This window comes from Pseudorasbora parva, chromosome 15 (genome assembly GCF_024679245.1).
Source record: "Pseudorasbora parva isolate DD20220531a chromosome 15, ASM2467924v1, whole genome shotgun sequence".
NCBI lineage: Eukaryota > Metazoa > Chordata > Actinopteri > Cypriniformes > Gobionidae > Pseudorasbora > Pseudorasbora parva.
In genome coordinates, this window is record NC_090186.1 from 18,541,547 (window position 1) to 18,557,451 (window position 15,905).

Below are 15,905 nucleotides of genomic sequence, written 5' to 3' on the forward strand. Positions count from 1 at the left end.
CTCCTTTTTGAAGCCAGAGTCCTTTGCCAATCTCAGACAGACTGATAAATTGGCTCCATGCTATACAAATGACACAGATTTGTTTTTCACTGGCTGCGTGAACAAGTGATCATTGTTTGGGGCTGTATAATTGCCCCAGAATGCAATAGTGCGGAAGAAGGTTCCAGAAAGGCTCTGTAATTATGCCATGTTGCATTATTACTAAATAACTGATGCATGCTGTGCTTGAATAGTTTTTGCTTCTAGTGGGACTCATGTTGAGATTCTTGAACCCTTGTGAATATTAAAGCGCATACTAAAGGAATGCTCAGTTGTTCACATATGAATGCATAATTATATGCACAATGACATTTTACACAATCATTTTAGAAATGCATTTTCTTTATTCAACATGCATGCTTATGGCAAATTTTTGACAGATCTATTTGTGTTTCATAATGATCGGAAAAGGAAAAATGTCAAACAAATATTTTGTCTTTACAAAGTGCATTTTAATAACACTAAATTGAATTATATATAGTGTATCCACTGTTGTACAGTGGCCTCCAAAAGTAATAGGACATTTACAGTGCATCTGGAAAGTATTCACAGCACTTCACATATTTTATAATTAAAAAATAATAAAAAAAATAACATGTACATAAGTATTTACAGCCTTTGCCAATTGCACTCAAAATTGAGGTCAGGTGCATCATGTTTCCACTGATCATCCTTGATATGTTTCTAAATCTTGATTGGAGTCCACCTGTGATAAATTTGGTTGATTGGACATTATTTGGAAAGGCACACACCTGTCTATATAAGGTCATACAGTTAACAGTGCATGTCAGAGCAAAAACCAAGCCACAAAGTACAAGGAATTTTCTGTAGACCTCAGAGACAGGATTGTATCAAGATACAGATCTGGGGAAGGGTACAGAAAAATGTCTGCAGCATTGAAGGTCCCTGAGCACAGTGGCTTCCATCATCCGTATATGGAAGAAGTTTGGAACCACCATGACTCTTCCTAGAGCTGTCCGTCTGGCCAAACTGAGTGATCAGGGGAGAAGGGCCTTAGTCTGGTAGGTCACCAAGAACTTGATGGTCACTCTGAAAGAGCTCCAGCGTTTCTCTGTGGAGAGAGGAAAACCTTTCAGAAAAACAACCATCTCTGTATGGTAGAGTGGCCAGGCAGAAGCTACTCCTCGGTAAAAGGCACATGACAGCCCGTCTAGAGTTTGCCAAAAGGCACTTGAAGGACTCTCAAACCATGAGAAGCAAAAAATCTCTGGTCTGATGAAACAAAGATTGAACTCTTTGGCCTGAATGGCAAGCGTCATGTCTGGACAAATCCAGGCACCGCTCATCACCTGGCCAATATCATCCCTACAGTGCATGGTGGTGGCAGCATCATGCTGGGGATGTTTTTTTTTTTCAGCTGCAGGAACAGGGAGACTAGTCAGGATCGAGGGAAAAATTAATGCAATGTACAGAGAAATTAGTGTCTCCTCTGAATTTGTCTCACAAACATGTTTGTTTCTTCAACGCGCCATCCACAATAAACCTGTCTCTTGCGTGATACTTTGAACTTTTGAAAATTCCTATATCTAATATGTAATATATAATAGTATTTCTGACCTGTAAGGTTGCCAGAATAATAATCATACACTGTTTTTAAATAGGCCAGAGGAGAACTGGCACCCCGACTGAGCCTGGTTTCTCTCAAGGTTTATTGTTCTCCATTATGCCCTGATGTAGTTTCGGTTCCTTGCCACTGTCGCCAGTGAAACTTAAAACTTGTGTTAGTGCAAATGTCACTAAACAGCATTGTTAATATTGATTTTGGTCTGTTTTTTTTTCTTTTTAGATATTCCTCAAGATATGTGAATTGCTGGTTATGTTTGTGCTGCAGTATTAAACATATAAAGACATTTAAATACACAGTATCTGACTTCTGGAATCAGTGTTTATGGAACAAATGGATATCGAATATCATCTGTCTGCCTTTTTCATCTGCTCAGTACAATGTACACTTTTTTATGTGCACACAATGTACTCAAAAATATACCTGATTTTGTACCTATGGTTTGCACTTGAATTAATGAATGAACAAATAAACAAAATTAGTAAAATTAAAGAGCAATAAATACAATAATGATTTCTTTATACAGCACCTGCGGGGTTTGGCTCAGAGGAGACGTTCTGCACCAAACCTGGTTCTAGGAAAGGCTTTAGGAATGTCTTGGAGCCCAATAAGGTATGTGTCTGCATTTTATTTAAAATATACTGTACTAAATACATTAGACTGGATTAAATATTTTAACTGAGTTAGAAAATAGTTTGACTGAGTGCAAAGAATAATTCATTGATATTTTACAAAGCGCTTCTCACCTAAACCAACCACACACTTGTCTGCCTATCACCAGACCAAGCTAAATTTAAAATTGAACATTGGTCTGGGGAGTCTGCTCTGTATTTTCTACTGCGGCATTATTTCAAATAACTCTGTACGCAATTGGATAGTTCCTTAACCAATCAGACCACAAGAGGTGTGATCAACAATGAGCAACAACCAATCGTTTCTCTATATGCCATCGTGCTAAACCCGACAATAGCATGCCAGGTGGGTAAACCAGTCTGTGATTGCTTCCCATAAAAAGTGTAACAGAAGCAGTAGAAAGGAATGTACAGGTTTCCAGACTGAGTTGTCGGGCGAAATCAAATCACCGGCAGATCAGGCTGGGTTTATGTAGTCTAACCACACACTATTGGATTTTCCCTATTGTACTTTTATTTAATTAATCTGTGGTCAAAGTTGTTGCAAGTGTGGTTTACAGTAAGAAATTCTCTCATCTTCAGGGAAGAAGCTCAATGTTTGGTGGCTGTAGATCAGTGTCCCTTTGTGCTGGGATTGACCACTGAGAACTCAGAGCTGATTCTGGAGGAATGTGCTCAGCTCACTGAAGGACTGAAGACCAGGGAAAGACACCTGTTCCTCCTCAGTGATGCCCTGGTCATTGCCAAGATCAAGTAAGAATTGTGAATGCAAACATGCGCGTTAACTAAGGGCGCATGAACCACCCTCCTATATTTAGAGTTGCTTTCGTTTTGACATGAAATGGGAATCACCCAGCAAACTAAGATTGTGACGGGATTCCCCCACATCCATGTCTAATTTAGATGAGACCTTTATTCTTTAACCCATCCTTTAACCTATTCATACCACCAAACCAATCTCCAACCTTACCCATATCCCACTTCATAGTGTTTTGCAATACAATAAGTACAAACACACAATGCAAAGGCCAAATTCACTAAACCATTCATCACAATGAGTAAAACTAAAGAATATAGTTCTTATGTGCAGCAAAAGATTGTTGATCTTCACAAATTAGAGAGTGGATATAAGAAAATAGCTAAAGCATTGAAAATCCATCAAATTTCCAGTCAACTAAAGAAGTTTACTAATCTGCCTGGAAGACTACATGTGTCTATATCGTCCTAATGCACGGTGAGGATGAGTATTTGAGTGGCCAAAGACACTCCAAGGATCGCAAATTGAGAATTGCAGAGATTCGTCTTGGGGTCAGAAAGGCTAAAAACACAGCACATACCCACAAGTTATTTGGGAGGGTTTTTAAAAGAAATCCTCCTCGCTCATCCAAAAACAAATTCCAACATATTCAGTTTTCAGACACTTCAAAAGGGACCTGGTTCTGTGGTCAAATGACATTTTAAAAAATAGATTATTTTTTTTTTAGATGGGTTTGGTGCAAACAGGGACTGTACCCCATGCCCATGGTTAAATATATACCAACAAAAAACACTGACCGCCTCTGCTAGAACTCTTATAATGGGCTGTGGTTGGATCTTCCATCAGGACAATGATCCAAAACAAACTGTGCAGGGGCGTGGGACTGGGGGGATAAAGGGTACTGAGTAACCAGGGCCCGAGGCAGGGAAGTCCGTTTTCTATACATACACATACATGGTACGGGGGCCCAGCACGATGGTTTGTACCCAGGGCCCAAAATTTGGTGCTACGCCACTGCAAATGTGTCACTGAGCACAAAAGGAAGCTTCTGCCATGACCACTCCAGTTCCCTGACATGAACCCTATAGAAAATGAGTGGAGGGAACTGAAGAGAACAAGCGCCAACAAGGAGCTGGGAATCTGAAGAATCTGCAGGGATGTATGAAAAAATGTTCTTTGATCTCTTGTCAGGTGTTCTCCAAACTCATCAGGCATTAAAGAAAGACTCAGAGCTGTTATTTTGGAAAAAGTATGTTGTAATAATTGGGTTCCAATATTTGTGGCCAACGTGAACTACAGAAAAGCATTTATTTCATGAGTTTCCCCCACTTTTAATTGTTTTACTTCAATAAAAAAGTTTAGAATTTTGTATAAAAACAAACAAAAATGTTTTATGTTTAAAAATAAATAAATAAATAAATAAATAAATAAATAAATAAATAAATAAATAAATAAATAAATAAATTAGTGGTGGGCTGTTATCAGGATTAATGTGCTGCGTTAACATGAGACTCATATTGGACAATAAAAAAATAACGCCAATAATTTATTCTCAAAGTTGGGTTGGGAGCTGGTAGACTAGGGAGCTGGGTCTATACCAGCGTTCTGATGTGAGCAGGGGTGCCGTGTAAAAGGTGCTGGCACGCAATTGCACCGCGGTTCATCTCACATCTGATGACGCATATTTAATATGGGTTATAACTTGAAAATAATGCTTTATGTAGGCTATGATTCTGTCAATGGATACACGTGCTGGCTTCTCAGTGATAAATTACAACAGCGATGATAAAAGAAAAACGTGGGCAAAACTAGCTTGACAAGCCAGACCCACATCAAGATGTTTGGTCTGGAAACTCACCATTGACAGGGCTCAATCCGAGGGGCGGGATAAACGGTTGTCTTTTAAACTCCCTCTGCACGTGATAGGATAGCGCTACACCAACCAGGGCATTGTAAACATTCGCCGTATCCGGTCGGCAAAACTCCGAACACATCTTCCCTTTTTAAGAATGACTTCAGTGCCGTTCTTTGTTCTTTTCTCAGAGAAAAGCTTAACTCCAAGTCTTCCAGAGTCGCAGTCAAAGCTGATTCGAAAGACCGCCGTTTGCCAGCTTCTGTGTTAACTACTAGCACAAAAGCACAACTCGGCTGTCATCATGTGAAGCCCCGCCCAACGAGTCTATACACGATGTGATTGGCCCGACCAGAGTTTGTTTTTTACAGAACTGTATTAAGAGTTGCTAGACAACACTCGCGGAAGATTAGATTTTCTGCTGCTAGGGTGTGTCTAGATTTCTAGGCTAGGGCAAAACAGTCTGTCTGTGTAAACTGTTCATGCATGCGAGTGCTTCCGTATGTTCGAATATGACCAGTCATTTCGCCATCATCAGCCAGGTGTGTGTCGAGCCAGAAGACACGAACGAGAACAGTGCGAACAGAGAACAGAGAACTGTAAAAAGATCTGTTTCTGTGCACTCGTCTCAAAGTGCGCACACGTCTCACAGCGCGCAAATATTGAGTTCTCTTTCAAGTTTTGCGCTTGAACGGACAAACTCACACAAAAAATATGTCAACATGTCCATCTTATTGAGTATCCAAGCAGACATAGTCTGAATATGCCTTGAGTGAACTTTATACAGTCGAGAAAGACGACGCATATCCCTGCATTAGGTCTTAAAGGGGCAATAGCCTTTACCGCTCTGTTTAATGTCAAAGAAAAGATAAGGACATCACTCACTGCTCTTGATTTTGTGTAAGTTTAATTAGGATTACTCTTTAATTTTAGCAGTGAAATATGCAATTATTTTACATTTGATTATTTATTCAATTACTCTACCTAAAAACTAATTTTAGACCTACCTGAAAAACCTGAGAAGCATGGTTTATTTTATTAGTATCTTTGCTCAATAGTATTTATTTGTGCTGCTGCTTTTATTTAAATGATTTGTTCTTATTTTCTTTATTTTTATTTGACAGTAGTCCTAGTAAATACAGAACCATACCAAAACCTTGAACCTAAAACCGTGATACAAACCGAACTGTGAGCAATCTGTACCGTTACACCCCTAGCGTAACGTATGTGAGAGGGTAGCACACACATTCTGAAAGCCTTCGGCAGAATTCAGATGAGCCATTTTAATCTAGATTCATTTAAAAATTAATATAGATTAATCTATATTAAAAAAAAAGATCTATGCCCACCTCTAAAATAATTATATAAAATAAATAATTATAATTATAATAATTATAAAGCTAATTTGCTTTGTGAAATACTCATAGAGCAAAAACTAGACTCCTAAAATTAGAACAGACAAAGACATTTTTTTTAAGAGTTTCTCCTGAATCTGCAAGTTAGGAGCTACTTTTAGCTTTAAGAAGTTTTCTGAATACTGCCACAGGCATTAAGAATTTTCTGCCATCTTGACTTCAGCCCAAACAACTAAAAAAGTGATCTTCAAAACAAAACCGAAACTCAAAACCATATCTTTTGACACATACAGATGATACAGTATATTCTGAGACAGAGAATATGTGTAAAGGACTGTGGGTGAAAATTAGCTTTGAGCTAAATCCGGTACAATACATGAAATGGAAACATTTATGTTAAAAATTTTACATGGTCTTTTTTATAAATAAAGTAAAGCCAAGTAAGATACTCAGCTAAAAAAAAAAAAAAAAAAAAAAAAAAAAAAACATTGGAAACATTTTTCAAGTAAACAAGTATTACTACAAATCAGATTATTAATCTATTTACAAGTTGTCATTGCACTTCATAACGGCAAAGTCCAGGAATATTTTGCAGTTTATAGTGACAAGCAGGTGTTGGGGAAAGTACTGTAGTGATGTTGTGGGAGAAGAAAAAAGCACCTTTTCCTCCAGAGTTTCATATTCAGGTATTGTCCAGTTCAAATTTTAATTTAATGTTTAGTTTAGTTTAGTTTAGTTTAGTTTAGTTTAGTTTAGTTTAGTTTAGTTTAGTTTAGTGTAGTGTAGTGTAGTGTAGTGTAGTGTAGTGTAGTGTAGTGTAGTGTAGTTTAGTTTAGTTTAGTTTAGTTTAGTTTAGTTTGTATCGTTTTCTCTGTTACCATTTGCTAACCGTGACACAGGGGACATTTAACCCTGATGTATTTAACCCTGACGTTACCTATGCCCCGCAGTGCCTCCCCTTTCTTGAGTCCACTTTTTACCATGTCTGCTACCACAATGATGCATAAGGTATGTGTCATTTCACTGAATGAAACGAAGCACACTGCCCTCCTATTCCAGTCTCTTCCAGTCAGACAGCTCTAACCAAAAATAATAATCAACAGATGCATAATAACTAGAAATATTGTTGTACAGTTATAAAGATAACAAAAATAAAATGATACAATTATGATATAAATAACAATAACCAAAGATAAAAACAAAGGTAAACTAAAATGGACATTTGGTCATCACTTGAGTAAACTTCAATTTAGAAGCTCAGAAAGCTAATCTCAGGTGTAGTTAGTGAAGAAACAAATCAAATTCTCCCAAGAGTTTTAATGCGGTCAAAACCAGTGACCCAGTATCTAATGCTAAAACACTAGAAGCTCCTTTGATCTGCAGAAACCGTTGCTATTGCATAATGCAGGACCCATGATGAGGCTTATGCAATACCTGTTGCTTAATCTATCAGAGGTGCCGGAACAAAACAAAAATAGCAATTACAAAAGTGTTACATCAAACTTTAGCAATGCACAGATTGCATACAATGCTGAGTGAATTTGGTTTCCTAAGGCTTATTGTGAATTTTACTTTTCAGAGTTTTACAGCTTTTTAAACAGCGTCCTTTAGCTAAAATTAATGAAATAAAAATGTCTCAGAAATAGGGGAATTCAGCTACTTCCTTTTTTTGGTAAATGTGGCATGTAAAATAAATGCTGGTGCTGCATATGCTTCATTCACTATGCACTGGGTATATCTTATGATGATGATGATGATGATGATGATGATGATGATGATGATGATGATGATGATGATGATGATGATGATGATGATGATGATGATTGATACATCAGGGCTAAATGTCCCGTGTCACGGTTGCAGTGTAACTCATGCTGCAACCGTGCTATCGAAAATTTGATAATTTCAAATTTCTGAAGACATGATAAATTTGCTGTCGAAATGAATTGGAATTATGGAGGACACAGGTTTATTATTGCCTATTAATTAGGAACATTTTATTAAAAGCAAAATTATAGTGTAATAAAATTGTAGTGTCACATGCACTGACAACCATATAAACATTTCATTACAATGCTGTCCAGATTTTTGCCAATTCTGTCATTTCAGTCAAATGCAGGCTGTTTCGCTGTGTATAAAACATGCTTGAAATGATTACACCTATGTAAATATGTAAATATTCACTATATTAATGACAAGACAAGACAATCTAGTTTTGGGGGGAAAAAAAACTAAAAAGAAGTAGGCTAGTTCTCCCCGAAACCATGTTTAAAGTTTATGACACACATCTTGGAATTTGGGTATCAAGATTATTTCCGAACTTCCCAGGGGTTAACACGACATCAGAGGGCGTTTATATGCAATTTTTACCTGGGAAACTCGTATTTACAATCATTCTAATAGCACATGAAGGCAGCATTACTGTAATCCAAATTACCAGAATGATGCCTCATGCAGAATGAACAAATAGATACTTTTAATAAACACCAGAAATAACAAAACACACTACACAATAATACTGGGGAAAAAATAGAACAGAGAGAACTGAGGTCTATAATACACAGAGGGAATGATTAACGAAACAAGAAACCAAGCTCAATCAGAAACCATGGCAACAAACTATGAATAAGAACACAGGCAAATGGTGACTGGGAAAACGATGCAAATTAAACTAAACTAAACGGAACATGACTATTATATATGAACTGGACTAGACATGACTGTGAAACCCTGGACTAAAAGGTGCTTTTTTCCTCTCCCACAACACCACTACAGTACTTTCCCTAACATCTGCTTGTTACTATAAACTGTGATTATCAAAATCTCCCTGTACAGTGACAATGTGTAAAGTAATAATCTAGTTTATGATCATACTTTTTAAAATGGTGCCAATGTTTTTTTTTGTTTTTGTTTTGTTTTTGCGAGAATCTCTGTCTAAAAATATAGGTTACTGTGTGTGATAGTTTCAAAATATATGGTTATGAGTTTTGGTTTTGTTTTGAAGATGATCTTTTTTGTTGTTGTTGTTTGGGCTGAGGTCAAAAAGGCAGATAGGGAAAATTCAGAATGCTTGGGGCTGTATTCACAAAACATCTTGCAGCTGAAAGTAGCTCCTAACTTGCCAATTTAGGAGAAACTCTTAAAAAAATCAGCATATCAGCCCTAATTTTAGGACTCCTGCTGTAAGTGTAGCCTATTTCACACAAAATGTAAGAATTTTAGGGGTAGTCAAGATGACTCCTAAGTTACTAAGACCAAATCACAAACAATCCTAAAATGGCTGTTGTTGGCAGTCCACCTGACCACATCAGCAATCTGCCCACACATACTGTACACCACTGAGGCAATAGGCAATAGATCCGTAGGTGCTGAGCCTTTTCTTTAGCCTGACAAGCCAGACCCACATTAAGAAGTTGGTTCTGGGAACTCACCATTGACAGGGCTCAATCCGAGACACGGAATAAACGGTTGTCTTTCAAATTCCCTCTTTAGCAATTGGATAGAGCTGCAACCAACCAGAAAAACATGAAGCTCTGAACTCCGAACACATCTTCCCTTCTTAAGTATGATTTCAGTGCCGTTCTTTGTTCTTTTCTCAAAGAAAAGCTCAACTCCAAGTCTTCCAGAGTTGCGACCAAAGCTGCTTCAAAAGAACACTGTTCACCAGCTTCTTTGTTTACAAGAAGCACGACGAACCTCCTAAACTCTGCCGTCGTTATGTTAAGCCCGCCCACCGACTCTATACATGATGTGATTGGCCTGACCAGAGTTTGTTTTTTCCAGCTCGCAGGTCTATGGAAAGTTGCTAGACGACACTCGTTGCGAATTAGAGTTGCTGCCGCTATAGGGTGCGTCTAGATTTCTAGGCTACCTTTTCTTCAAAAATGCAATAAATATTTTTATTTTTAAATTTAATGTCATGATATATAACATAAGGGGTTCATTTATGTACAGGCAATATTCATTGAATGACAGAGAATAAAACATTGCGGTCAAGTTGAAAATAATGTCCCATTACTCCCGTTGTCTGCACTGATAACCTTGTCGGCAGCCCAGGTGACCCAAGTGTTTGTTTCAGCTCGTGGACATCCGATTGGACATCCCCCCCTTTATCTCTTTAAATCGGCTTCCTGTCTATTCACTGTCCTAACATAATAAAAAGACAAAAATTCCAAAATCAAATCTTTACATAAGTAAAGAAAGAAAGAAAGAAAGAAAGAAAGAAAGAAAGAAAGAAAGAAAGAAAGAAAGAAAGAAAGAAAGAAAGAAAGAAAGAAAGAAAGAAAGAAAGAAAGAAAGAAAGAAAGCCTATATTTGGCATGCTGTCCTAGGGAAGGTGTCCGAGGGTACTCCCCTGTATCCCCAGCTGGAAATAGCAACATTTTGATTTGAAAACCTTTAAATGAATATGGCAACAGTATACCTCATTCAACAATATATGATTAAATCACTGACAGAGATGTCTACTGATGACACAAAATAGTAAACCAACACATTCTCAGGTACCCCAAGATACCCCAAGACGAAACAAGACCCCAAGGTACCCCAAGACGAAACATGACGCCTTGGGGTACCTTTTGCGTCTTAATTGTGACGCGGAAGGCACTTGACCATGCTTCAGAGTTCTATAGAAGTCTATCGGACTACCCTGCACGTCGAAAATTGACGATAAAGGTACGCCCAGTTCATTGAAAAGTGACGACAAGGGGTCCGGGTCAAGTGTCCATATGTGAGGAGTTGGGTGTGAGAATGTGTTGAATAAACAGACAGAGACGGAACATTTCCATAATGACCAATGCAATCTACCCGTTAGCGTCTGGTTTAAGACATGGTTTTTTTGGGTGGTAAATAATGGCGCCAACACCATTAAATTGACTAGTGTAAACCATAGTAAATCACCTTGGATGATTCATTTTAATATTGTCCTGCCAAAAATGTTGGGAAACTCCTACAAATGCATAATGCAATAAGGTCAGCTGTCCACGCATTTGCAGCACAAATTTTTCACTGCGTCATTAGTAAATACTGAAGGTTTTTTTTTTTTTTTTTTACTCCTTCAGAGGTTTTGCACTGGTGCAAGCTGTTAGTAAATCTGGCCCTTAGAGGTAATATAAAATGTTTTGTGATTATGGAATACAATAAATTATTTTCCATGATTTTTAGGGAATAGATTTGTTGGTAGATGTGAAAAGTTGTCTTACAGAGTGCATAAATTAAAACAGTTTGAGCTTCAACAAGAACCAATAACCAATGTGTTCTTGCATATGAAGTACTGAATATTTCACGTTCCATTTGATGCGCTCTATGTATGGGCAATGATCAATGTTAAATAAAGCTTAGCCTAAATGAAATATGTTATCTGTTTAGTGTGTCTCTTTAGAAGGCTTGGAATAAATCACTTGATTGGATCACTTTCACAATCTCTGATCACCAAAGTTTTGATTATTTGGACTTTCAGCGGAGGGACAGTAATCTCTAAGGTTTCATAAAAAGTACTTTCTTTTTTGCTTCAAAGATGAACAAAAGGTTTTAATGTGTTTGGAAAGACATGAGAGTGAGTAAACAGGACAGACAGTGACAGGATACACGTAACATTCAGACATGAGTAGTACTAGTGATACTACAGATAGTGGGTGCAGGAATTGAGGATAACAAAATAAAAATAAACTGTGAAATATTATACCCAAATATACACATACAGTGGATTACCAGTAAAATTGCTATAAAGAAAATTGGGACGACATTTATTCAGACACTTTGACCTGACCATGTTTTGCTTAAGTGTTTTTTCTTTCATTTCTTATGTGACCTTTTACACCACAGACTGAAAAAAATAAGCATTGCTTGGTAAATGGTTGACCTAAATTGGGATTATCTAATTGTCTACTTAAATTTAACAGCTGACAGCTGATTGGTTGATCCATTACACACCTGTCACATGTCTGTTTGTGTTTGGACTTTCTGTTTGTATTGCACAAAACTAGGATAAGGGATTAAGCCGGGATATATTGGTGAGCTTGTCATCTGTATGCAAAATTTAGTACACCGCTGTCGTGTAAACGTACTCTGAAGGCAAACTCTAACCAGGAACAATAACGATAATGAAAGAAAACTAGCGGATAAATTGAGCCAGGATCACCAAGATATCCCGGCCTAATCCCTTATCCTAGTTTGTTCATGTGCTCCTTTGTTCAGTTTCCCGCCACTCCTTTGTTACAATAGTTACCTTAATTATTAGTTCATTCTTTTCAGCTGTGTTTGCTCATTGTGTTTGTGTTCCTAAGTGCTTCTTTTTCATTCTCTCCTTGCTTGTTTACTGTCTTAGTCAGTGTTTGTTGTTGCTGCCTGATTGTCTGTTTGCTAGAAATAGGCCAGGCCTACTTGTAGCATGATGATGTACGGGATCAGATCCAACACGTACTGGATGCGCATGCCAGGTGGTTTCATTCACATTTTGATGAAGTCACATACGCATGCACACAAACAATTATTAATAACATGCTCACGCCATCAGGACACACGTTTTTCATTTTCCCTTGAATGTGTAGGGCCTACTGGCATTTATTTACATTGATTTACCTTGAGGATTAAAATTACAGAGACAATTACTTGACTCATTTTTGCTTCCTCATAATTTAACTGTGTAACTGTGAGAGACAATAGGATAACTTCAGCGTCACAATGACTTATTCATCAATAATTGCTTATTACTATTTATTAGTACTACTACTACACCAGTTAGAACATCATATATACAAAATATTTAACTTAAGACTTGACATGCCTTCCTGCAACCACGGTGACAACCTTTCAAATAAATTCTTGTCATGTTTTATTACCATTTTCTAAACTATAGCAAATAAACTGTGATAAAGTTGAAGCTGTCTGAATAAATTGACATATTAAAGACAAAATTTAATGGCGTGATGGCATGTCCCGAAGCTTGTCCTACTCTTCTGCTACAAACTCAAAATGTATTTTATTTTTCTTCACAAAAAGAGTACATACTATAGTAGTATAGACAAATTTGGGAAGCAGCATGGGGAAAAGGGGAACAAAAGAAACAGGAACAGAACACATGAAAACAAGGTGATACAAAATACAAGTCCATTAAACAGAAAAAAACATCAACAGTATGGTTTACCCTTTAGTAGGGTAAAAGGCATAAGTGTCAGGTATTATAATATACATTTTTGATTGTATTTTGTGGCCAAACAACAACAAAAAAACAAATTCACTTTGCTTTAAGCCCTATTGTACCCATTTATTTTTTTTAGGTTAGTTTAAATAATTATACATTGCATCATATTATGTGTTTTTTATTTTATTTTTTATTTTTTATTGCTTTTGGACTGTTTTATGATATTGCAATCCCGTGTTACAGTATGTGTAATATGTACATTCAGCTACCTTGTCATTTTTATTGTAGGATAATAAGTTGACTGTACATTATGCTACCACACATTTTAAATGTTCTTGGAGATCCATATTGCAAAACATAAGCCAATATAACCTTGCTGTGTTCACAGGTCCAATGCAAGTTACAGACTGAAACACAGAATTGATCTAAAGCACCTGTGGGTGTGCAGCTTTGAAAATGAAGACGAGGAGGCAGAAGATGAGGATACAGATGTTGATCTAAGGACATCCATTGTATTGGCTTGGTCTGTCTCTCTGTGCCTGGTGTCATTCCGGTGAGTTTTTTGTTGTTGTTATTTATTGGGGGAAAAAATGCATTTATTGAATTGATTGAACCTTCATGAGAACATATTCACACAAAGAGCAAACCAGGTGGGTAGTCTGTGGGTATGTTGTCTGATGCTGAAACTAGGCTGCTAACCAAAACAACAAGTAGTCAGGATGCTAGAGTATGATGACAAGTGCAATTAGGTGTATAAGGACATTGCAGTCATTGTGAGATAACGAGTAGGTGTTATTCAGAAGCTGTGTCTCATTTCATTAAATTTCGAAGGCTGCATCCTCCGGAGGACACGTCCTGTGTATGATGCAGTATACGGAGCGTCCTCAGTCAGAATTAAATGAGACGTCCTTTGTAGGACACAGGCTGGAAGTATCACGTTGCTATGCCAACACGTTCAGCCTCGTTGCACACTCACGCCAGTTTATATGAATGAAAATGATTTATAACTTTAAAATTACAATGAAATGTTTCTTGTCTTGACAGCAATGTACTGTTCTAAACGTTTAAAAAGCACTAAAGCGTTGTAGTCCCACAACTATCTGTTTGAGGTAATAGAGCTAAAAAAACAAAAACAAGCTTGAACTTTTTTTTAACGCCACACCTACGCTTGCATATATATCTGGCATTGGTGCAGTTTTTTTTTTCATATAATATAAAAAATATATATATGACGGTTGTTAACGGCGACGCAAAGAATTGTGGGTTATCTCCAGCCACGAAGGCTACACCTCATGCACACTCCGAAATCCTGAGAAAGAAGGACATGTTGGAAGGTCACATTTGGAGTGTCCTACTCACTTTTTTGAAATGAGACGGCCTTATGACGTATGCAGACTTCAAATGCGACCTCCGGAGGACGCAGCCTTCTGAAATGAGACAGCTAAAGCTTCATTTGAAGTGGGGTATGTAGGTGTTCTCACAGGTGTTAGGAGTTGGTTGCACCACTTAGGAGTACGTTGTAAGACAAAGATAGCCTGACTTGAACAAGTAAGAACCCTTAAAGTCACAATATGTAAGATTTTTTTATTTAAATATCCAAAACCGCTACTGTGTACAATTGTTTACAAGAATGTTTAAATCCAGACAAATAAGCTATTTTAACCAGGGCATCCATCCGTGCTTCGCCTGTCAATGACATCATACCTGCGTTACACTCGATTTCTGTTTTTTTGTAGAAACCATGCAAAACACCAAAAGACGCAACTAATCAACACAGTTAATCTTATTGTTTAAATAGTTTTCTTGATTTACCTTGAATAACATGTTTTACCTTGCCTAATATCATTAGGCACACTGTGTGCAACATAGTAGCCATTGAGCGGACGCACAGACTAGCATTATAACTTTCAACACTCAAAATGTATCTAATATGATAAAGCAGCGCTGCGTTACACCACATATCCATGAGTGAATAAGCGGAAGCGTTCGTCTGCAGCATAATTAAAGCTACACTGCTCTCGTGTAGCAGTCGTGTGTCAAGTTTGTCTCTCATTAGCAATCGCTCCAGCGCCCTCTGTTCGCTCCCCCGGCTTTCAGTCCCACCCTGCTTCATGCTTCATCCAAGAATATGATTTCTGCCCGAGGCTTCGGTTTCTGCCTAACCTTAGACATTTTTTTCACCCGACCGAACCTAGGCTTGCATTATGCGCACTACTCTGGTCAACGTAATGACGCTGCCGTTGATTACGGGAAGGTGTTTGTGTCACGTTGCAACAAAGAAAAACTGAGAGCGAGGATTCAATTGCAAGAATGTTTATTTATTTGAAAAATAAATCAAATCAACAATCAATGTAAACAGGATTAGATTCCATCTTGGGGTGATACTTAAAATCTGTCCCAACCACTGCAACTTTATTACAAAAATTCCTTACTGAACCAGGGGCAATAATAATTTAAAATAATAATAATAATAATATAAAAGTTTATTTGAAAATAATAGTATAACGGTGTGTAAAAGGTGCATATGATACTTTAGACACAGGC

At 37.5% G+C, this 15,905-nt stretch overlaps 1 protein-coding gene across 1 annotated transcript; it reads left to right on the plus strand.

Moving 5' to 3' along the window:
* Window positions 1-2,007: 2,007 nt before the first annotated feature.
* LOC137041800 (rho GTPase-activating protein 20-like) lies at window positions 2,008-14,226 on the plus strand. Its single transcript, XM_067418469.1, has 4 exons — window positions 2,008-2,236; window positions 2,839-3,009; window positions 13,750-13,914; window positions 14,193-14,226. Exons 1-4 carry the CDS (start codon window positions 2,217-2,219, stop codon window positions 14,224-14,226), a joined length of 390 nt encoding a protein of 129 aa, XP_067274570.1. The 5' UTR covers window positions 2,008-2,216.
* Window positions 14,227-15,905: the final 1,679 nt, after the last annotated feature.

Coding starts and splice junctions, on each gene's coding strand:
- LOC137041800 (XM_067418469.1), top strand. CDS start 2,217: ATGTCTTGGAGCCCAATAAG. Junction 2,237..2,838: donor ATGTCTTGGAGCCCAATAAG/GTATGTGTCTGC, acceptor TCTCATCTTCAG/GGAAGAAGCTCAATGTTTGG. Junction 3,010..13,749: donor CTGGTCATTGCCAAGATCAA/GTAAGAATTGTG, acceptor CTGTGTTCACAG/GTCCAATGCAAGTTACAGAC.